The 25,000-nt window shown below is 43.1% G+C and overlaps 1 protein-coding gene across 2 annotated transcripts in view; it reads left to right on the top strand.

Moving 5' to 3' along the window:
- Positions 1–212: 212 nt before the first annotated feature.
- Positions 213–25,000, top strand: part of slc6a1a (solute carrier family 6 member 1a) — a 24,830-nt gene continuing 42 nt past the window's right edge. The window contains exons 1-16 of one of the 2 annotated variants that reach the window (XR_009206704.1): positions 213–634; positions 1,816–2,273; positions 11,379–11,510; positions 12,452–12,552; positions 12,646–12,755; positions 15,175–15,307; positions 15,785–15,919; positions 16,017–16,120; positions 17,546–17,670; positions 18,013–18,125; positions 18,437–18,568; positions 18,803–18,905; positions 19,781–19,881; positions 20,895–21,062; positions 22,010–22,187; positions 22,223–25,000. The exon at positions 22,223–25,000 is cut by the window's right edge and continues 42 nt beyond it. Coding sequence is in view for 1 of the 2 variants with exons in the window: in XM_058409166.1 (XP_058265149.1) it covers positions 2,015–2,273; positions 11,379–11,510; positions 12,452–12,552; positions 12,646–12,755; positions 15,175–15,307; positions 15,785–15,919; positions 16,017–16,120; positions 17,546–17,670; positions 18,013–18,125; positions 18,437–18,568; positions 18,803–18,905; positions 19,781–19,881; positions 20,895–21,062; positions 22,010–22,123 (1,830 nt within the window). In the remaining variant the exon portion in view is untranslated. Of the gene's footprint in view, positions 635–1,815; positions 2,274–11,378; positions 11,511–12,451; positions 12,553–12,645; positions 12,756–15,174; positions 15,308–15,784; positions 15,920–16,016; positions 16,121–17,545; positions 17,671–18,012; positions 18,126–18,436; positions 18,569–18,802; positions 18,906–19,780; positions 19,882–20,894; positions 21,063–22,009 lie in introns of both variants that reach the window. The other variant, XM_058409166.1, reaches the window with a different exon arrangement.

Raw genomic sequence — 25,000 nt, 5'->3', positions numbered from 1 at the left:
TAGATAGATAGATAGATAGATAGAAAAACAGAGAGCCTGATAGAGAGAGAGAAGGAGAGACAAAGTGAGAAAAAAAAGGCAAGACAGAGAGTGAGACAGATAGATGGTGAGAGAGAGAAAGATAAATAGATGAGAAGAGAGCAACAGACGGACAGAGAGAGAGAAGGAGGGAGAAACAGACAGATAGAGAGAGAAGGAGGGATTGACTTTCAGATGACATTGGTGTGATGTAGGTGGAGTTGAAGGAGTGTGTGTGTGTGCACGTGTGTGTGTTTCCCGCTTGTTGGTATTTCACACACACGCTACAGCGTCGCTGTTTCTGCTCCTCTGGACTGAACATGTTCATCAGCCTCTGGATCGTCACACACACTCGCACACACACGCTCTCACACTGGCACACACTCACTCGCACACACACACTCTCACACACACTCGCGCTCCTTCCCCCCTTCCCTCAGGAACATTTTGGATCTTTGCTTCAAATGTCTTTGCTTTAATGGGAATAATACACCTTTATATTCTGAGCAATACTGCAAGTTTCCAACTCTGGGAGAATCCTACAGAACCTGCAGAACCTGCAGAACCGTTTACATGAGGAAAAGAGAAGCTTTTTGCAGGATAATCAGAGCTGGCTGTGAGTAGGCATGCATTTTTTTCTCTAGCAGATGGTAATGCTTTGAAATGTATTATTATTATTATTATAATTATCATTATTATTATTATTATTATTCATGCTATTTCCTCAGCTTCATCGTAAACAGTGAGGTTTGATTGCAGTCTGTTGCAGAACCACTAAAGGCTTTTGAGCTCTAATATTTTTACACAATATATCTTTCTGCTGGTGAGAAACAGACGATCAGCAGCGTGGACTTCAGCGTCCTCACAATAACAACACCGTCTTTATCACTGATTAATACACACACACACATACACACACACAGAGTATGGCTCGGATTAAAAAACCTTCATTGTTTATTGAAGACACAAGCAGGAACGAATGTAAACATCATTCATCAGCTGCATTACTAGCTAACATCTGGATTAGACATTAAAACTAATTCTACAGAACAGCTTCAACCTCATGTAACGAAATTACTGAGAAAATTAATTCCAACAAAATAAGATCTATGCTCAGATAATAATCACAGTGATGTTTTTTATCCTGTTGATTTTCTCTTTTTATCATTTTAAATGAGCGTATTGAAAATTAACAATAAAAACAACTCATAATTAGCTGTAGAGAAGGAGACCTGATCATCTCATTCCCTCACATTCTGTGGAACAAGGTTTTTAAAAAAATAGATGGTAATTATCAGTTCGTTTTAAATGATTGATGGATGAGAGGATGCTGAGGAGAAACCTGCTCTAGTGGAGAACTGATAAAAAGCAGACTGGTGCTGATTTCCACATGAAACTTGTGATGTCTGGCAGAGAGAGTCTTCCCTGGTCAAGATGAACTTGGAAAGAAAAAGAAAAAACTCTAGACAGCTTTCAGGTCCAGTTCAGGAGTCTTTATGTCTCTGCTGGTGCCACTCACATACATGTAAAGTGAGCACATGCAAGGCAACAAGTACACCACTCCGGCAACATTACAAATATAAACAAATGAAGAAAAATTAAAATAACTCAGCAGCAGAGCGACCCTCTCTACATACATGCACACTCTTCTCTCAGGTGGCTCTCCAATGAGCATGCACACTCACTCCCCACACACACACACACACACACACACATCTGTCAGGTGTGGTCGTCTTGAAGGCACAACAACAAACTCAGGAAAATAAACATGAGATTGTTTTCATTTCTTGTTTTTAGGTGAACGGTAACTGAAGAGCTGCTGTGTGACGCCTCACATCCATTTTAAACCTCACAAAACTCGAGGATCTGAAAAGAAAATTATTTTAAATTTTTAAAAAACCCTAAAAAGAGTGCGAAGCTGCTGTCTACGTGGACCGGAGCTGAAGTCTCGCGCCTCGCGGCCAAGAGGAGCTTGAGCTCAGCCAAATCCAGAGAAATGGCGACAAACGGCGCTAAAACTGCCACGTCGGACGGACAGGTGGCGATGGAGATGAACGAGGTCACGACCCATGACAGAGTCAAACCAGAGGAGGTGCAGGAGGAACACAACGACGACAAGAAGAAGAAGAACAAGGATATTCCTGACAGGGAAACGTGGGTGGGGAAGTTCGACTTCCTTCTGTCTTGTGTAGGATACGCCATCGGGCTGGGGAACGTCTGGAGATTCCCGTACCTGTGTGGGAAAAACGGTGGAGGTATGAGGTGCTGTGACTAAGTGACCGTTATCAGAACCCACTCAAGTGTAGATGATCAGCATCAGGAACCATCAGAAGGACAGAGTACCTTTACAGACACCACCAGAAACACTACCGGAAACACCACCAGAAACACCCCCGGGAACACCACTAGAAACACTACCAGAAACACCACAAGAAACACCAGCAGAAACACTACCAGAAACACTACCAGAAACACCACCAGAAACACTACCAGAAACAGCAGCAGAAACACCAACAGAAACACTACCAGAAACACCACTAGAAACACTACCAGAAACAACACCAGAAACACCACTAGAAACACTACCAGAAACACCACCAGAAACACCATCAGAGACACCAGCAGAAACACCACCAGAAACACCAGCAGAAACACTACCAGAAACACTAGCAGAAATACCACCAGAAACACTACCAGAAACACCACCAGAAACACTACCAGAAACACCAGCAGAGACACTACCAGAAACACCACCAGAAACACCACCAGAAACATCACCAGAAACACTACCAGAAACCACCAGAAACACTACCAGAAACACTACCAGAAACACCACCAGAAACACTAGCAGAAATACCACCAGAAACACTACCAGAAACACCACCAGAAACACTACCAGAAACACTACCAGAAACCACCAGAAACACTACCAGAAACACTACCAGAAACACCACCAGAAACACCAGCAGAAACACTAGCAGAAATACCACCAGAAACACTACCAGAAACACCACCAGAAACACTACCAGAAACACCAGCAGAGACACTACCAGAAACACCACCAGAAACACTACCAGAAACACTACCAGAAACACCACCAGAAACACTACCAGAAACACCACCAGAAACACCAGCAGAGACACTACCAGAAACACCACCAGAAACACTACCAGAAACACTACCAGAAACACCACCAGAAACACTACCAGAAACACCAGCAGAGACACTACCAGAAACACTACCAGAGACACTACCAGAAACACCAGCAGAAACACCACCAGAAACACCACCAGAAACACCAGCAGAGACATCACCAGAAACACTACCAGAAACCACCAGAAACACTACCAGAAACACCACCAGAAACACCACCAGAAACATCACCAGAAACACTACCAGAAACCACCAGAAACACTACCAGAAACACTACCAGAAACACCACCAGAAACACTACCAGAAACACTACCAGAAACACCACCAGAAACACTAGCAGAAACACTAGCAGAAATACCACCAGAAACACTACCAGAAACACCACCAGAAACACTACCAGAAACACCAGCAGAAACACCACCAGAAACACCACCAGAAACACCAGCAGAAACACCAGCAGAAACACCACCAGAAACACCACCAGAAACACCAGCAGAGACACTACCAGAAACACCACCAGAAACACTACCAGAAACACTACCAGAAACACCACCAGAAACACTACCAGAAACACCAGCAGAGACACTACCAGAAACACCACCAGAGACACTACCAGAAACACCAGCAGAAACACCAGCAGAAACACCACCAGAAACACCAGCAGAAACACCAGCAGAAACACCACCAGAAACACTACCAGAAACACCACCAGAGACACCAGCAGAGACACCACCAGAAACATCACCAGAGACACTACCAGAAACCACCAAAAACACTACCAGAGACACCACCAGAAACACCACCAGAAACACCACCAGAGACACCACCAGAAACACCACCAGAAACACCAGCAGAAGCACCAGCAGAAACACTACCAGAAACACTACCAGAGACACCACCAGAAACACCACCAGAAACACCACCACAAACACCAGCAGAAACACTACCTGAAACACCACCAGAAACACCACCACAAACACCAGCAGAAACGCTACCAGAAACACTACCAGAAACACTACCAGAAACACCAGCAGAGACACTACCAGAAACACCAGCAGAAGCACCAGCAGAAACACTACCAGAAACACCACCAGAAACACCAGCAGAGACACTACCAGAAACACCACCGGAAACACCACCAGAAACACTACCAGAAACACCACCAGAGACACCACCAGAAACACCAGCAGAAACACTACCAGAAACACCACCAGAAACACCAGCAGAAACACCAACAGAGACACCACCAGAAACACCAGCAGAGACACTACCAGAAACCACCAGAAACACTACCAGAAACACCCCCAGAAACACCACCAGAAACACCACCAGAAACACTACCAGAAACACCACCAGAGACACTACCAGAAACACCACCAGAAACACCACCAGAGACACTACCAGAAACACCACCAGAGACACTACCAGAAACACCACCAGAGACACCACCAGAGACACCACCAGAAACACCACCAGAGACACTACCAGAGACACTACCAGAGACACTACCAGAGACACTACCAGAAACACTACCAGAAACACTACCAGAGACACGACCAGAGACACTACCAGAGACACTACCAGAAACACCAGCAGAAACACCACCAGAAACACCAGCAGAGACACCACCAGAAACACTACCAGAAACACCACCACAAACACCAGCAGAAACACTACCAGAAACACCACCAGAGACACCAGCAGAAACACCACCAGAAACACCAGCAGAAACACTACCAGAAACACCAGCAGAGACGCCAGCAGATACACCAGCAGAGACACCAACAGAAACACTACCAGAAACACCAGAAGAAACACTACCAGAAACACTACCAGAAACACCAGAAGAAACACTACCAGAAACACCAGAAGAAACACTACAAGAAACACCAGCAGAAACACCAGCAGAAACACCACCACAAACACCACCAGAAACACCAGCAGAGACACCACCAGAAACACTACCAGAAACACCAGCAGAGACACCACCAGAGACACCAGCAGAAGCACCAGCAGAAACACTACCAGAAACACCAGCAGAGACACTACCAGAAACACCACCAGAAACACCAGCAGAGACACTACCAGAAACACCACCAGAAACACCACCAGAAACACTACCAGAAACACCACCAGAGACACCACCAGAAACACCAGCAGAAACACTACCAGAAACACCACCAGAAACACCAGCAGAAACACCAACAGAGACACCACCAGAAACACCAGCAGAGACACTACCAGAAACCACCAGAAACACTACCAGAAACACCACCAGAAACACCACCAGAAACACTACCAGAAACACCACCAGAGACACTACCAGAAACACCACCAGAAACACCACCAGAAACACTACCAGAAACCATCAGAAACACCAGCAGAAACACTACCAGAAACACCACCAGAAACACCAGCAGAGACACTACCAGAAACACCACCAGAAACACCACCAGAGACACTACCAGAAACACCACCAGAGACACTACCAGAAACACCACCAGAGACACTACCAGAAACACCACCAGAAACACCACCAGAGACACTACCAGAAACACCACCAGAAACACCACCAGAGACACTACCAGAGACACTACCAGAGACACTACCAGAAACACCACCAGAAACACCACCAGAGACACTACCAGAGACACTACCAGAGACACTACCAGAAACACCACCAGAAACACTACCAGAAACACTACCAGAGACACCACCAGAGACACTACCAGAAACACCACCAGAAACACCACCAGAAACACCAGCAGAAACACTACCAGAAACACTACCAGAGACACTACCAGAAACACCAGCAGAAACACCAGCAGAAACACCACCAGAGACACCCCCAGAAACACCCCCAGAAACACCAGCAGAAACACCACCAGAAACACTACCAGAAACACCACCAGAGACACTACCAGAAACACCACCAGAAACACTACCAGAAACACCACCAGAAACAACAGCAGAAACACCAGCAGAGACACCACCAGAAACACTACCAGAAACACCACCAGAAACACCAGCAGAAACTCCACCAGAGACACCAGCAGAAACGCTACCAGAAACACTACCAGAAACACCAGCAGAGACACTACCAGAAACACTACCAGAAACACCACCAGAAACACTACCAGAAACACCACCAGAAACACTACCAGAAACACCAGCAGAGACACTATCAGAAACACTATCAGAAACCACCAGAAACACTACCAGAAACACTACCAGAAACACCACCAGAAACACCAGCAGAGACACTATCAGAAACACTATCAGAAACCACCAGAAACACTACCAGAAACACCACCAGAAACACTACCAGAAACACCACCAGAAACACTACCAGAAACACCATCAGAAACACCACCAGAAACACCAGCAGAGACACTACCAGAAACCACCAGAAACACCACCAGAAACACCACCAGAAACACCACCAGAAACACCAGCAGAAACACTACCAGAAACACCACCAGAAACACCACCAGAAACACCACCAGAGACACTACCAGAAACACCAGCAGAGACACTACCAGAAACCACCAGAAACACTACCAGAAACCACCAGAAACACTACCAGAAACACCACCAGAGACACTACCAGAAACACCACCAGAGACACTACCAGAAACACCACCAGAGACACTACCAGAAACACCACCAGAAACACCAGCAGAAACACCAGCAGAAACACCAACAGAGACACTACCAGAAACACCACCAGAAACACCAGCAGAGACACTACCAGAAACACTACCAGAAACACTACCAGAAACACCAGCAGAAACACTACCAGAAACACCAGCAGAAACACCACCAGAAACACCAGCAGAGACACCAGCAGAAACGCTACCAGAAACACTACCAGAAACACCACCAGAAACACAAGCAGAGACACTACCAGAAACAATACCAGAAACACCACCAGAAACACTACCAGAAACACCATCAGAAACACCACCAGAAACACCAGCAGAGACACTACCAGAAACCACCAGAAACACCACCAGAAACACCACCAGAGACACCAGCAGAAACAAAACCAGAGACACCACCAGAAACACTACCAGAAACCATCAGAAACACCATCAGAAACACCAGCAGAAACACTACCAGAAACACCACCAGAAACACCAGCAGAGACACTACCAGAAACACCACCAGAAACACCACCAGAAACACCACCAGAAACACTACCAGAAACACCACCAGAGACACCACCAGAAACACCAGCAGAAACACTACCAGAAACACCACCAGAAACACCAGCAGAAACACCAACAGAGACACCACCAGAAACACCAGCAGAAACACTACCAGAAACCACCAGAAACACTACCAGAAACACCCTCAGAAACACCACCAGAAACACTACCAGAAACACCACCAGAGACACTACCAGAAACACCACCAGAAACACCACCAGAGACACTACCAGAAACACCACCAGAGACACTACCAGAAACACCACCAGAGACACTACCAGAAACACCACCAGAAACACCACCAGAGACACTACCAGAGACACTACCAGAAACACCACCAGAAACACTACCAGAGACACTACCAGAGACACTACCAGAGACACCACCAGAAACACCACCAGAAACACTACCAGAGACACCACCAGAGACACTACCAGAAACACCACCAGAAACACCACCAGAAACACCACCAGAAACACCACCAGAAACACTACCAGAGACACTACCAGAAACACCAGCAGAAACACCAGCAGAAACACCACCAGAGACACCCCAGAAACACCCCCAGAAACACCAGCAGAAACACCACCAGAAACACTACCAGAAACACCACCAGAGACACTACCAGAGACACTACCAGAAACACCACCAGAAACACTACCAGAAACACCAGCAGAGACACCACCAGAAACACCACCAGAAACAACAGCAGAAACACCAGCAGAGACACCACCAGAAACACTACTAGAAACACCACCACAAACACCAGCAGAAACTCCACCAGAGACACCAGCAGAAGCACCAGCAGAAACGCTACCAGAAACACTACCAGAAACACCACCAGAAACACCAGCAGAAACACTACCAGAAACACTACCAGAAACACCACCAGAAAAACTACCAGAAACACCACCAGAAACACTACCAGAAACACCAGCAGAGACACTACCAGAAACACTACCAGAAACACTATCAGAAACCACCAGAAACACTACCAGAAACACTACCAGAAACACCACCAGAAACACCAGCAGAGACACTATCAGAAACACTATCAGAAACCACCAGAAACACTACCATAAACACCACCAGAAACACTAACAGAAACACCACCAGAAACACTACCAGAAACACCATCAGAAACACTACCAGAAACACCACCAGAAACACCACCAGAAACACCAGCAGAAACACTACCAGAAACACCACCAGAAACACCACCAGAAACACCAACAGAGACACTACCAGAAACACCAGCAGAGACACTACCAGAAACACCACCAGAAACACTACCAGAAACCACCAGAAACACTACCAGAAACACCACCAGAGACACTACCAGAAACACCACCAGAGACACTACCAGAAACACCACCAGAGACACTACCAGAAACACCACCAGAAACACCAGCAGAAACACCAGCAGAAACACTACCAGAAACACCACCAGAAACACCAGCAGAAACACCAGCAGAGACACTACCAGAAACACCAGCAGAAACACCACCAGAAACACCAGCAGAGACACTACCAGAAACACTACCAGAAACACCACCAGAAACACTACCAGAAACACCAGCAGAAACACCACCAGAAACACCAGCAGAGACACCAGCAGAAACACCAACAGAGACACTACCAGAAACACCAGCAGAAACACCACCAGAAACACCAGCAGAGACACTACCAGAAACACCACCAGAAACACCAGCAGAAACACCAACAGAGACACTACCAGAAACACCAGCAGAAACACCACCAGAAACACCAGCAGAGACACTACCAGAAACCACCAGAAACACCACCAGAAACACCACCAGAAACACTACCAGAAACACCACCAGAAACACCACCAGAAACACCAGCAGAAACACTACCAGAAACACCACCAGAAACACCACCAGAAACACCAACAGAGACACTACCAGAAACACCAGCAGAGACACTACCAGAAACCACCAGAAACACTACCAGAAACCACCAGAAACACTACCAGAAACACCACCAGAGACACTACCAGAAACACCACCAGAGACACTACCAGAAACACCACCAGAAACACCAGCAGAAACACCAGCAGAAACACTACCAGAAACACCACCAGAAACACCAGCAGAAACACCAACAGAGACACTACCAGAAACACCAGCAGAAACACCACCAGAAACACCAGCAGAGACACTACCAGAAACACTACCAGAAACACCACCAGAAACACTACCAGAAACACCAGCAGAAACACCACCAGAAACACCAGCAGAGACACCAGCAGAAACACCAACAGAGACACTACCAGAAACACCAGCAGAAACACCACCAGAAACACCAGCAGAGACACTACCAGAAACACCACCAGAAACACCAGCAGAAACACCAACAGAGACACTACCAGAAACACCAGCAGAAACACCACCAGAAACACCAGCAGAGACACTACCAGAAACACTACCAGAAACACCACCAGAAACACTACCAGAAACACCAGCAGAAACACCACCAGAAACACCAGCAGAGACACTACCAGAAACACCACCAGAAACACCACCAGAAACCACCAGAAACACTACCAGAAACACCATCAGAAACACCACCAGAAACACTACCAGAAACCACCAGAAACACCACCAGACACACCAGCAGAGACACTACCAGACACACCAGCAGAGACACTACCAGAAACACCAGCAGAGACACTACCAGAAACACCAGCAGAGACACTACCAGAAACACCAGCAGAGACACCAGCAGAAACACTTCCAGAAACACCACCAGAAACACTACCAGAAACACCAGCAGAAACACTACCAGAAACACCACCAGAAACACCAACAGAGACACTACCAGAAACACCAGCAGAAACACCACCAGAAACACCAGCAGAGACACTACCAGAAACACCACCAGAAACACCACCAGAAACACTACCAGAAACACCAGCAGAAACACCACCAGACACACCAGCAGAGACACTACCAGAAACACCACCAGAAACACCACCAGAAACCACCAGAAACACTACCAGAAACACCATCAGAAACACCACCAGAAACACTACCAGAAACCACCAGAAACACCACCAGACACACCAGCAGAGACACTACCAGACACACTACCAGAAACACCAGCAGAAACACTACCAGAAACACCACCAGAAACACCAGCAGAAACACCAACAGAGACACTACCAGAAACACCAGCAGAAACACCACCAGAAACACCAGCAGAGACACTACCAGAAACACCACCAGAAACACCACCAGAAACCACCAGAAACACTACCAGAAACACCATCAGAAACACCACCAGAAACACTACCAGAAACCACCAGAAACACCACCAGACACACCAGCAGAGACACTACCAGACACACCAGCAGAGACACTACCAGAAACACCAGCAGAGACACTACCAGAAACACCAGCAGAGACACTACCAGAAACACCAGCAGAGACACTACCAGAAACACCAGCAGAGACACCAGCAGAAACACTTCCAGAAACACCACCAGAAACACTACCAGAAACACCACCAGAAACACTTCCAGAGACACCACCAGAAACACTACCAGAAACCACCAGAAACACCACCAGAAACACTACCAGAAACCACCAGAAACACCAGCAGAGACACCAGCAGAGACACCCCCAGAAACACCCCCAGAAACACCACCAGAAACACCACCAGAAACACCACCAGAAACACCAGCAGAAACACTACCAGAAACACCACCAGAAACACCACCAGAAACACCACCAGAAACACATTACAGCTGATTCTAAGAGTTTCTGAAATTGTTTCAGCACTAAAATGACCCTTATACAACTGGCTATTTTTTAATTACTTCACGCTAACATTTCTCCTGTCTTTTTAAAATAAATTGTGTGTGTACAGCCAGAGTGTAAATTATGGTGTCATGTTGTAGTTCCACTGAAGGTCAGATGGTGGCGCTTCAGGTCACTGTAGGATGATTCTTCTTTTTGTTTTTTATCCACACAGGCGCTTTCTTGATTCCTTATTTTCTGACCCTCATATTTGCCGGAATGCCCCTGTTCCTCCTGGAGTGTGCGCTGGGTCAGTACACGTCCATCGGCGGACTTGGGGTGTGGAAGTTGGCGCCGATGTTCAAAGGTAAAGTGTCTTCATACACGCCATCAGAAAGAGTCACACACACGTGAGGACTAATCCATCATAGTGACCGAACCTGGTCAGAGAACTTCACATGAAGGTGGAAATGGATCTGGAAAACTGTGTACCCAAGGAATGAGAGCATCTGTTCATGTACAGGACCGTGATGACCTCATAAACCTCTCAGAGCTGGGGGTCGAGCTCAGACCTGGTGCACTGAGGTGGAGCAGTGTTACAGAAGTCCAGATTAAATCCCTGGTGATGAAGAACCTCGACTCCAAACGGAACCTGTCCTCTTCTGAGTTATGCCAAATAGAGCAATGATAAACCACTCCAGTGATCAAGTGTAAAAGAGTGTGTGTGTGTGTGTGTGTGTAGGTTTGAGCAGATTGGAAGAAAGGTCATTTTCACACTGGAGTCAGGACCCAGGTCAGATTCTGCGTTCTAAGTAGTCTGGTCCTATATATCAATAAGTCATTCAGTCTCCTCCACTGACCACAGCAACCTTCTCCTCACCATCACCAACCAAACAGGAAGTGTTGAACCAGTGGTGTAGCTCAGATGCGGATCACACCGCGGCCGTGACCAGACCCAGAACAGGACCAGGGATCAGATCTCTGGAGCTCGGAAACCGTGTCATGTTTCATCAATTGTACCAAACTGTCAGTCCTGGGTCTGAGTGTGAAAAGGACCTGGGATGAGGACAGGGCTTTTCTTCTTCTTCTTCTTCTTCTTCTTCTTCTTCTTATTATTATTATTTATTTCCAAATCAACAGTAAGCAGGTGAGATTAAACCTCCAGACGACGCAGCTGTGTGTAAATCCCACCTATGTCGTGTTCTGATGTGTGTTTAGAGTTTAATTCTTCTTTTACCTTGTAAACGTGTAAAAGCCTGAGCATGGCTCATGTTGGACGATGTTAATGTTAGCCCCGTGTGTGTGCAGGAGTGGGTCTGGCTGCAGCAGTGCTCTCCTTCTGGCTCAACATTTACTACATCGTGATCATCGCTTGGGCTTTGTACTACCTGTACAACTCCTTCACCACCGTAAGGACACGCCTCACCTGTTTGACCGCACTCACGTCCTCCTGACATTTTAATACAAAAAACTGTTCTCTTTCACTTTTTTTTTATTTGTAGGAGCTTCCATGGAAATCCTGCAGCAATCCATGGAACACAGAGAGATGCTTCACAAACTACAGCATTGTGGACACCACCAACCTGACCAGCGCCGTCATGGAGTTCTGGGAGTAAGAGCCTGGAAAAATCTGCTGTTTTCAGACTAAAATGACTCACACTGTGGTTTTGTGTTAGCTTAAAATATCCAGCTTCATAAACACAGCATTGCTTTAGCCTTGCTAAGGTTGCGTCTCTAGCAGAACAACAGATAAATGAAGATCAAAAATAAAGATCTGTATGAGCTTCTTCATATCCTTTTGGTTTCATCTGACTGCTGAAGCCATGTTCCTCAAAGAGATTACATGAAGCCTATATGGGACCTGAGTCTGGAACAGTAATGATGAGCAGATCGCTATCCAAACCTTCTGAAACAGTAGATGTCCCATGTGAAGTGCATACTGTGAAGTCCATAATCTACACATGGAGAATATGGAGCAGCACAGTGACATCACCAGGAATGGGGCATCCCCCCAGCCCTGATGTGAGAACCAGAAGAAATCTTACCAAGGAGTATGCTGACAGACCTAAAAGAGCTTCAGAAACATCTGACACGGTCTGATGACTCTCTGCATGTGACCACACTCTCTCACCACAAACCATGTGGCAAAACACTGATGAGACGAAGGTAAAGGGTTTCAGCCACAGATCTGAAAGTTCAAATAAGAATCTGTTTAGGTAGAAGTTAGACAGCTGAAGAAACATCTCAGCTTCCAGAACAATAACAACCCAAAGCATAAACCCGAGTCAACAAAGGAATGGCTTCACTAGCAGAAGATCAGCGTGAGTTCAGATCTCAAAACTGTGGAATGATCTGAAGAGGCTGAGCACAGAAGAGTGGAATAAAATGACCAGATGATTGTGTGATAAATCACTAAATACTAGATAAAGGTGATAAAGTTTTGAAAGGATTTAAACTGAGACTTTTAACAGGGCGTGTAATCGATAATTTTCTCTTTATTGCTAAAGACAAAGCATTAGCCAGGGCTAGTTTGTGCTAAAGCAGTGTTTAGAATGCAGGATATTTACATACACTATATTGCCAAAAGTATTCGCTCACCCATCCAAATAATCAGAATCAGGTGTTCCAATCACTTCCATGGCCACAGGTGTATAAAATCAAGCACCTAGGCATGCAGACTGTTTTTACAAACATTTGTGAAAGAATGGGTCGCTCTCAGGAGCTCAGTGAATTCCAGCGTGGAACTGTGATAGGATGCCACCTGTGCAACAAATCCAGTCGTGAAATTTCCTCGCTCCTAAATATTCCACAGTCAACTGTCAGCTGTATTATAAGAACGTGGAAGTGTTTGGGAACGACAGCAACTCAGCCACGAAGTGGTAGGCCACATAAACTGACGGAGCGGGGTCAGCGGATGCTGAGGCGCATAGTGCGAAGAGGTCGCCAACTTTCTGCAGAGTCAATCGCTACAGACCTCCAAACTTCATGTGGTCTTCAGATGAGCTCAAGAACAGTGCGCAGAGAGCTTCATGGAATGGGTTTCCATGGCCGAGCAGCTGCATCCAAGCCATACATCACCAAGTGCAATGCAAAGCGTCAGATGCAGTGGTGTAAAGCACGCCGCCACTGGACTCTAGAGCAGTGGAGACGCGTTCTCTGGAGGGACGAATCGCGCTTCTCCATCTGGCAATCTGATGGACGAGTCTGGGTTTGGCAGTTGCCAGGAGAACGGTACTTGTCTGACTGCATTGTGCCAAGTGTAAAGTTTGGTGGAGGGGGGATTATGGTGTGGGGTTGTTTTTCAGGAGCTGGGCTTGGCCCCTTAGTTCCAGTGAAAGGAACTCTGAATGCTTCAGCATACCAAGACATTTTGGACAATTCCATGCTCCCAACTTGGTGGGAACAGTTTGGAGCTGGCCCCTTCCTCTTCCAACATGACTGTGCACCAGTGCACAAAGCAAGGTCCATAAAGACATGGATGACAGAGTCTGGTGTGGATGAACTTGACTGGCCTGCACAGAGTCCTGACCTCAACCCGATAGAACACCTTTGGGATGAATTAGAGCGGAGACTGTGAGCCAGACCTTCTCGTCCAACATCAGTGTGTGACCTCACAAATGCGCTTCTGGAAGAATGGTCAAAAATTCCCATAAACACACTCCTAAACCTTGTGGACAGCCTTCCCAGAAGAGTTGAAGCTGTTATAACTGCAAAGGGTGGACCGACGTCATATTGAACCCTATGGATTAGGAATGGGATGTCACTTAAGTTCATATGCGAGTCAAGGCAGGTGAGCGAATACTTTTGGCAATATAGTGTATATTTGGGGTGTGTATATTTGTATCTGACATCAACTTCTGAGATACAAGCTAGCTAATCTTAGGCTAATTATTAGTGTGAGGAATTTAAAGAAGGTTGCTAGGTTGTTAGCTTGTTAGCAAGCTAGTTAACATTAGTTAATCTAGACTTCTGTACTGTCTAATCAGATGAGGTACAAAATAAAAGTATAATGCTGTGACGTTTTAATACAGACGCAATGTACATAACATCACTGAGGGTTTGGAGAAACCGGGGCAGATCCGCATCCCGCTAGCCATAACGCTGGCCATTGCTTGGGTCCTGGTTTACTTCTGCATCTGGAAGGGTGTTCGCTGGACTGGAAAGGTGAGAAGCGTTCATGTGAAAGCCATTTTATAAAATAAACCTAGAAGTTGATGGAGAGTTCAGTGAGGTCAATAGTTTTAGCAGCGACTAAAGAATTTCAGTGTGAAACATTACTGAGGAAAATCTAGTCTTAAACTCAGCCGCAGCAAACTCTCAGTTCCAGGAACCTGAGGGAAACGGGCCAGTGCAGAGATTCCCAAGCGCATCATCCAGACACAACATCAAGGCTGTCAAACTCAATAAAAAGTCAGGGATATTTTTGAGCTGTTTGTCTTGTATATAATTCATGTAGTTTTCTGCAGACACCTCCTTTAGAAATCCACATGCAGACATAGCAGAAATCTTCAGCTTCTCAGTTGACAGGAAGAGAAGTTCTCCTTGTCCAATGGCACGATTTAAACCCTGAACTGAAAGACGATGATGATGTTTTTCACTGATCTCCTCAGTCTAACATGCCATTTTCCTCTGTGTCTGTAGGTGGTGTATTTCTCAGCCACGTATCCCTACTTCATGTTATTTATTCTGTTCATCCGCGGAGTCACGCTTCCCGGAGCCAAAGAAGGGATCCTGTTCTACATCACACCTGATTTTGAGAAGCTTAAAGAGTCTGAGGTGAGAAATGTCAGGTGATGTAGAGAGAGAATCAGATGAGAAAGGAGCAGATCGGACGTGAGAGGTTTGTGTCGTTCTCCTCTCCTTGTTCTCTTAGGTCTGGCTGGATGCTGCGACGCAGATCTTCTTCTCGTACGGTTTGGGGCTTGGCTCTCTGATCGCGCTCGGCAGCTACAACCCTTTCAACAACAACGTTTACAGGTATGGCGAGACGATGCTAACGGCTAAGTTCATCATCTGCAAGTTGTTGTAGGTTGTGTTGCAGCCAAGTGTTAATCTTCTAAAAATTGACTCATTACAAATACACTGAGTTACTTATAGAGTCATTCATAGAGTTATAGAGTCATCTATCACTCTATGATAGAGTAATTTATACAGTTAGAGTGTCATTTATAGAGGTAGAGAGTCATTTACACTGTGATAAAGTAATTTATAAAGTTATAGAGTCATTTATAGAGGTACAACATCATTTTCACTGTGATAGAGTCATTTATAAAGATATAGAGTCATTTACAGAGGTAGAGAGTCATTTGCACTGTGATAGAGTCATTTATAAAGTTATAGAGTAATTTATAAAGTTAGAGAGTCATTTACACGGTGACAGTCATTTATAAAGTTATAGAGTCATTTATAGAGGTACAACGTCATTTTCACTGTGATAGAGTCATTTATAAAGTTATAGAGTAATTTATAAAGTTAGAGAGTCATTTACACGGTGACAGTCATTTATAAAGATATAGAGTCATTTATAGAGGTAGAGAGTCATTTATAAAGAGAGAGTCAGTTTCTGTGGGATTGTGGATTTTATCTGCTTTAGTTCAGTCAGATAAATTACTCAGCAAAAACAGAAAAATGTAAAAAGACCCAAACCACTGATTCAGTACAGAGACACCGTGTTACTGATGCAGTGATTTAAATATTTGAGAATTATTAATAAACTCAAACTCATTTCTTTACCTGTGGAAGAGAAACTGATCTAAAATCAGCTTTATATTGATGATCATTCAGACCGTCTGCAGCTCACATCTTTCCTTTTGTTTCATTTTATTTTTTCCCTTTTTTTCCTTGCTTCAGTTCAAAATTCAGCAGCAGTGAATTCTGCTAAACTCACAGCGTTATCCTGTGTGCATTTCACACTCAGTCTTCTGATTAGTTCCATCTCACCACATGCCCCAAACCTTCTAGTTAATTTATTCATGATATTAAGAAAACCTCTGGCTGTTTTACTGAAACGATCCGAAACTGAAACGATGCAGAAAATACGGCCTGTTGAAAAATGGTAGTTTTTACAGACAGTTTTATTTTGTTAAATCTAATCATTTCATCGTTCTGATTGGATTCTGATCGCTCAGAAGGTGTTGAGTGGTTTTTTATTTTACTTCCATAATGTAGATTCAGATCACAGCTTTATATTAATATTTGTCCAGCGATGTTTACCGAGTCCCCTCATTTGACTAATGTAAGAAGATATGAATAAACATGAGCAATTTGTGCCTGGAATTAGTGTGTAATTAAACCTCAGAGCTCTCACTACATAATTAATTCATTCCTTCATGACTGGAATTAGTTTCCTGCAGTTCAGCCTCAGATATATTTGACATCTGTCTTTTCCTGTCTTTCCAACAGAGACTCTGTCATCGTGTGCCTTATAAACTCATCCACCAGTATGTTTGCTGGATTTGTCATTTTCTCCATCGTGGGTTTCATGGCTCATGTGACTAAGAGATCGATAGCTGACGTAGCTGCTTCAGGTGACTCCAGCTCTTCTTTACACTGTTATAGAGTCATTTATACAGTAAGAGAGTCATTTACAGCATTGTAGAGTCATTTACAGTGTTATAGAGTCATTTATAGAGTTAGAGAGTCATTTACAGTGTTATAGAGGCATTTATACAGTTAGAGTCATTTACACTGTTATTGAGTCATTTATAGAGTTAGAGAGTCATTTATAGAGTTAAAGAGTCATTTATTGAGTTAAAGAGTCGTTTACACTGTTACACAGTCATTTATAGAGTTAGAGTGTCATGTATAGAATACTTTCTGTCAGGTGTCTCTGTGATGAATTAGGTTTCATGTCTGCATTTCCTTTACAGGTCCAGGCTTGGCGTTTTTAGCGTATCCTGAAGCTGTGACACAGTTACCTATCTCCCCGCTGTGGGCCATCCTCTTCTTCTCCATGCTGCTCATGCTGGGAATCGACAGCCAGGTGACATCCCTCAGCAGCATGTTGTCGAGAAAAAGATCCTGATTCGTCTGATCTCAGTATCCACAGCCTGTGATTTAAGTACAAAGCTGCTTCCTTATTTCCCTGGGGGAATTTCCTCATCCTCAGAGTCAGGTCACACCACTGCTTAAGCCGATTTATCTATAGAGTTTATATTCTTACAATCACCTGAGTGAAGTTCCGGTCTAAACGCTAATTCATCTCTTGATGCTTTTATTAAATGATATTGTTTGATATTGAGAAAGCGTAGAGCAGAGCTCAGGAATTTCTTACATTGTGTTTCTGTGCTGCAGTTCTGTACAGTAGAAGGCTTCATCACCGCCCTGGTGGACGAGTTCCCGGCGCTCCTGAGGAAAAGACGAGAGATTTTCATTGCGTGTGTGTGTGTCGTGTCCTATATAATCGGCCTCTCCAACATCACACAGGTCATTACGATGAGTTGTTCGGATTTATGTTGCATTATGAATCAATTGTGATATTATCTCTCTCTATGTATAAATATAATATTATGATTAATATATTTAATATATCAATAATATGGAATCATTTCTGGAAAGTCATTTTTGATTAATGAACATTTGTATAAAAATAAGGGTGTCAAGACTTTTGCTCAGTGTATGCATCTGAAAAGCTGATTTATTTTCTCCGTCTTGCGTTAGGGCGGCCTTTACGTCTTCAAACTCTTCGATTATTACTCTGCCAGCGGCATGTCTCTTCTCTTCCTGGTTTTCTTTGAGTGCATCTCCATCTCCTGGTGTTACGGTGAGACAGCTCTGACTGTAACACAGGATTATATTAATGCACTTGCAATGATATTTATAGCTGAAGAGAGAGAGAGAATGAAGAGAGACTGCTGAGGGGATGCATGTTTATAGCTGATGGAGAGAGAGAATAAAGAGAGACTGCTGAGGGGACGAGTAATATGGAGTTGTCCCGCCCCTTTACAGCTATAACAGCTTCAACTCTTCTGGGAAGGTTTTCCACAAGGTTTAGGAGTGTGTTTATGGGAATTTTTGACCATTTCTCTAGAAGCACATTTGTGAGGTCAGGCACTGATGTTGTGATGACGAGAAGGTCTGGCTCTCAGTCTCCACTCTAATGCATCCCAAAGGTGTTCTATGGGGTTGAGGTCAGGACTCTGTGCAGGACAGTCAAGTTCCTCCACACCAAACTCACTCATCCATGTCTTTATGGACCTTGCTTTGGTCACTGGTGTACAGTCATGTTGGAACAGGAAGGGGTCATCCCCAAACTGTTCCCACAAAGAGCATGAAATTGTCCAAAATGTCTTGGTATGAAGCTGAAGCATTAAGAGTTCCTTTCACTGGAACCCCTGAAAAACAACACCTGAACTCAATGATCTGGAGGGGTGTCCCAATACTTTTGGAAATATATTGTAGCTATACATGGATTAACTGTATGACATGTTCTTAAATGAAAAGAGTTATATCTTTGATAAATTCTGGTGGTGTGAGAGGAATAAAAGCTGCTGTTACAACATCACACAAACCTTAGTGTATCCTCGAGGGTTTATTTCATGTGTATAAACAGGAAAAAGTCTTTAATTCACTGGTTTCTAGGTTGAACCTAGTGATTTATTCTCATCTGATCTGATTTCTGGTGTCTGATCTGTGTAGGTGTGAATAAATTCTACAGTAACATCGAGGAGATGATCGGATATAAACCCTGCATATGGTGGAAACTCTGCTGGGTTTTTTTCACTCCTCTGGTTGTTGCAGTGAGTAAAGTTCTCTTCATTTCCTCTCTGTCTTCATTTCATCCCTCGTTCCTGCTGTCGTTTATTCCGCAGTTAATTGGGTCACAAACAGGCAAATACAAGCGAGTGAACTGTTTATCATGAATGATATTAAATGTAGAATATAAAGCTGTAGAAATCATCAGACTCACACATCATGGTCTTTTCTCCACTTTACCCTGATGATGAAATTATGGATAAATCATTATAAACAGTTCTGTCAATTCACATTACAACACAAAAAAACATGGAGAAATTGTTTATAATAATTAGTAAAAGGGTGGAAATTAATTTCTTACAAATTAAACACAGTTCTCAGTGCAAACAGGACTGTGATCATGGAAAACTTTATTGGAATTTATTTTTGTATTTTGGACATTTTATTTGATATTTTTCATCATTTCATATAAACCTGTCCTTTCCTACAACCTGACTCTTTACTACTGACGAGGTTCCTGTGTGTTAAAATACATTTATACTAATCAGATCAGTCACATATCGGAATATGTAAATGAGATTCTAACTTGCTCCGCCCCCTTTTCTTTAAGTGTTGCATGGCTTGCATTTGCCAGATGATTGGCCCTTACATTTCATGATGTAATAACACGTCTGTTAGACAGTTGAGCAGAAACTCAGATTTGTGACTGAGATTTTTTTAAGCCCATTGATTTTATTGTTTAATAATAAATCATAAATGTTTTTACAATTTTTAAATCATTGAGTGGTTTTAAATAACACTGCACAATATCACATCCATTCTCTCATCAGCTTCAGGACCATGAGATCAGGTCAGTCTGATGCGTAACCGTTTGAGGCGTAAACAAACCCTGAGGTTGAGGACGAGGTTTTTCTAAGAGCTGGTATCTCTAAAAACCTTCTCTGTTCCCCAGCTTCAGGAGTTTTGAGAAGAACGAAGATGGACTGATAAATAAACCAGCTTAGAGAGTGAAAAATCCTCTTTCCTATGCTCATCTTAATCTTCTTCTCTTCTTCAGGGAGTCTTTCTGTTCAGCGCCGTCCAAATGGTTCCTCTCAAAATGAATAACTACGTGTTCCCAGCATGGGGCCAGGGGGTCGGCTGGCTCATGGCTCTCTCCTCCATGATCCTCATCCCAGGATACATGGCTTACATGTTCCTCTCCACCAGGGGAAGATCTAAAGAGGTAACCATGACTAATCACCTCAAACAATAATCTATTATTCTGTAAAATAACTTAAAGTTAAAGTTTCACATGGCCATGCTGTTCCAGGAAAATAATTGTGGAATTACTCTGACCAGGCTGGAGGTGATTATTCTCCTCTAACAGCAAAGTGTTTTATTCCTCTCACAGCAATGTGACCCCATGCTTTTTATCCGTTTGTTACATTTAATATTCTGTGAATCGAGTAACTCTTGTGTTCTATCAGCTATAAACACTCGTCCCCTCAGCAGTCTCTCTCTATTCTCTCTCTCTTCAGCTATAAACACTCTTCCCCTCAGCAGTCTCTCTTTATTCTCGCTCTCTCTATCAGCTATAAACACTCATCCCCTCAGCAGTCTCTCTCTATTCTCTCTCTCTTCAGCTATAAACACTCTTCCCCTCACCAGTCATTCTTTATTCTCTCCCTCTCTATCAGCAGTCTCTCTTTATTCTCTCTCTTCAGCTATAAACACTCATCCCCTCAGCAGTCATTCTTTATTCTCTCTCTCTCTCTATCAGCAGTCTCTCTTTATTCTCTCTCTCTCTATCAGCAGTCTCTCTTTATTCTCTCTCTTCAGCTATAAACACTCATCCCCTCAGCAGTCATTCTTTATTCTCTCTCTCTCTATCAGCAGTCTCTCTTTATTCTCTCTCTTCAGCTATAAACACTCATCCCCTCAGCAGTCATTCTTTATTCTCTCTCTCTCTATCAGCAGTCTCTCTTTATTCTCTCTCTCTCTATCAGCTATAAACCCTCATCCCCCCAGCACTCCCTCTGGCCCAAAGTATGTGGACCATCACAGCCATAAATGGGCTGATGGTCAGGGGGCACTTACTTTTGGACACATATTGGTATTGGTGCAGGATATGTTATAGGTGAGGTGAAGTTGATGATGAGGATAATGGTGATGCTTGTGTCTGTGTTTCAGGAAGCGAAGAATCAGGAGAACAGACCTGAGCTGCAGCAGCAGGGTGAAAATGCCATCACCGTGTACCCCAGCAACGCACACGCCCCCAACACCGAGCAATCACCGAGCGTGTAAACGCCCCCAACACCGAGCAATCACCGAGCGTGTAAACGCCCCCAACACCGAGCAATCACCGAGCGTGTAAACGCCCCCAACACCGAGCAATCACCGAGCAACAGCACACAGGACTTCCATCTTTCTACAGTAATAGAGTCATCTACCTCCAGGGGCCAATCACCATCCACTTCAATCGTAATAATAATAATAATAATAATAATAATAATAATAATAATAATAATAATGCAGTTGTAAAGGTTAAAAACACAAAGGCAACGTGTGTTAGTGTTGGAAAAAAGGAATTTTTAAAAAAAAGCGTTCTGTAGACGAGTGTTAAAGCCGTGAGTCGCGTCCGAGGTCCGAGCTTCATGCCGATAAACACAATACTGTGACCATAAAGAGGGTCAGACACACCTTCATCACCTTTCATCCTTTCTACAGTGTAATAATGAATACATTAAAGCAGTTTTATTTTGGAATATTTAATTTAATTTAAAATTACATTAAAATTTAATATTTAATTTTGCAGTATTTGTCCTCTACATTTTTAGAGGCATTCTTTTTAAATTAATTTCATTTAAATTTAATTTCGTTTGAAAGTCATTTCCGATTATTTTCTGAATCTCTTTGGTGTTTTGTAATCATTTTTGACAAATTTCAACCTTTTGTCCTCTGGATATTAAACTGACCCTATTTTGAAGGAGGACTAATTTAAATTCAGTATTTATTGTGCACACGTCTTTCTTAATAAAGACGATCATGCAGTGAGAGAGTGTAAATGAACATAAACAATTTACAGGCTATGGTTTTTAATGATATGATATTCTGACATTTTGGGGTTTGCTCAGTTATTGTGATGTGAAAACAGGATATCGGCTAGTGGAGATAAAAGAAGAAAAAGCAACGTCGACATGTAATTAATATTAAATGGACTTTAAGTGTAGAACGTGAGAACATGAGAGCCGAGCTGTACTGTAACCATGAGCGTTATTCTCTGATATCAAGCACAAAGCCCTTGGAACTCGTTTATTCGTCATCTGATATTTTTGTTAGAGAGACTGTTACTATTTTATTTTTCTGGAAAATAGCAAAAAAAAAGAAAACTGCTAGAAAATCTATTGTATGTGATCCAATCCATTTTTAGAGACTTTTTAGGATGTTTTGTACTTTAATGTTGTGATCGAGGACCAAAAGCAAAAACATATCTATGCCATTCAGTGTGTAGATAAAACAGGACAGGGTAAAGAATATTAAATATATAAAAAATAAAATAAAGGAAAAAAACAGGGTTTATAGTGTCAGCATCTGTCTGTTGATCAGTCGCCGTCCACCTCAGTCCTGTTTATCTACTCCTGCTTCTGAGACGAAGAAAAAATCTGGGAATTAACTGATGAAGGAACAAATTTCTGAGTTCAGAGAAACTGAATTCATGATGCCTGAAAAAAGTCAACAAATTTTCAAAATGCAACCCTTTTTTTATTTGTAAAAGTCAAAATGTAGGAAATTCATCTAAAACAAATAAACAAACAAACCTGGATTTAATCAGAACTGAGTTCTGGCCAATCAGAATACATCTCTGACATCACAAAAGTCCAGGATTCGGACTCTTATTTCTGGACAATTGGACAATTAACGTCCATCATCTAACGCTGGCACTGTGGAGAATTAACGATTAAAAATAAATAACGATCCAAAAATATTTGGAATCAAATTTCATAAGTTTATTGGTTGTTAAATTGTCCCTCTGCATACAATAATTTTTGTTTATACGTAAATATAAATACACTCTCTAAATTATTTGTTCAACTTTCTAAAAGAATGATTTGTAATGATTGTGATGATAGTTTTTTGAAAGTGCATTTTTTATTAGACAGAAACATCAGACCTGAGATGTGTTCTGATTGGCTGAGATTTTCCATAACTGAATTTCTAATTAATTAGAAAATTAGAAAATTCTTTAACAACAAAAAAACAAAAATAAAAACACCATACATTTTTTTTACAGCATGCAATCTGCTACTGCTCTGATTTCATACTTATTTTAAAACATTTAGTTAATTAATTCATTTGTTGATTGGCTGATTAATTGATGAATACATTTCCAGTAAATTTTTACTAAACATGATGATGATGATGATGATGTAAAATTGTAGTTTAATTTATGTGCCAAACTGTTAGACCATATCTGTGAAGCAAACAAAAAAAAGTGCACCTCTGTGAACGTTTACAATGCAAAACTTATAACTTGGAATTTTCTGGAAAAGCACAAGTAGGAATTCTGTGTTTCTGAGGTTGAGATCAAGAAAATGGAGTTTTGTGCAAAGGTTTCCCTGTGTGGAGAGGCGGAGTTTATGAGAATTCTGTGCTCTGCTCCGTGTCAGTGGGCGGAGTTAGGTAGAATTGGGCTGAATTAGGTGGAGTTAGGATGATGATGAAGATGAGGATGATGATGACGTGTTTGTGTTTACGGCAGCTACGTGTGAGAGTTTCAATCAGAAGCTGTTTACTCTTCAGACAAAAGCACCTACGAAATGTGACACGGCTACGTCCTGTGAGATTTGTATAAAACTTCCTATTTCCTCTTCTGGAGCTTTGTTGTAAACTGGTGTGGTTAAACCTGTACCCGTGAGCGTCTGTAACTCTCTCTTTCTGGAAGTTTCTGTCTAAATGTTCTGAAACATCTGAAAAATAAAACCGCTGTTTGTTTTCCTGCAATAATATTTTGATCTCTGAAGGCGAAGCACATATCTTACGAGAAGTAAAAAATGAAAGATAGAATTTGTCTAGTAATAAAATAATATTGTTTTGTATATTTTTAACTGTAACACTGCCTACAGTATGTTAAACACACAGGATCTGTATTTAAATGGTGTCGTATGATAAAGCACGATTGTC

This window comes from Hemibagrus wyckioides, linkage group LG15, assembly GCF_019097595.1.
Source record: "Hemibagrus wyckioides isolate EC202008001 linkage group LG15, SWU_Hwy_1.0, whole genome shotgun sequence".
NCBI classification, from domain to species: domain Eukaryota; kingdom Metazoa; phylum Chordata; class Actinopteri; order Siluriformes; family Bagridae; genus Hemibagrus; species Hemibagrus wyckioides.
The sequence above is the reverse complement of the archived record's forward strand: the minus strand, read 5'-3'. Positions and strand labels throughout refer to the sequence as shown.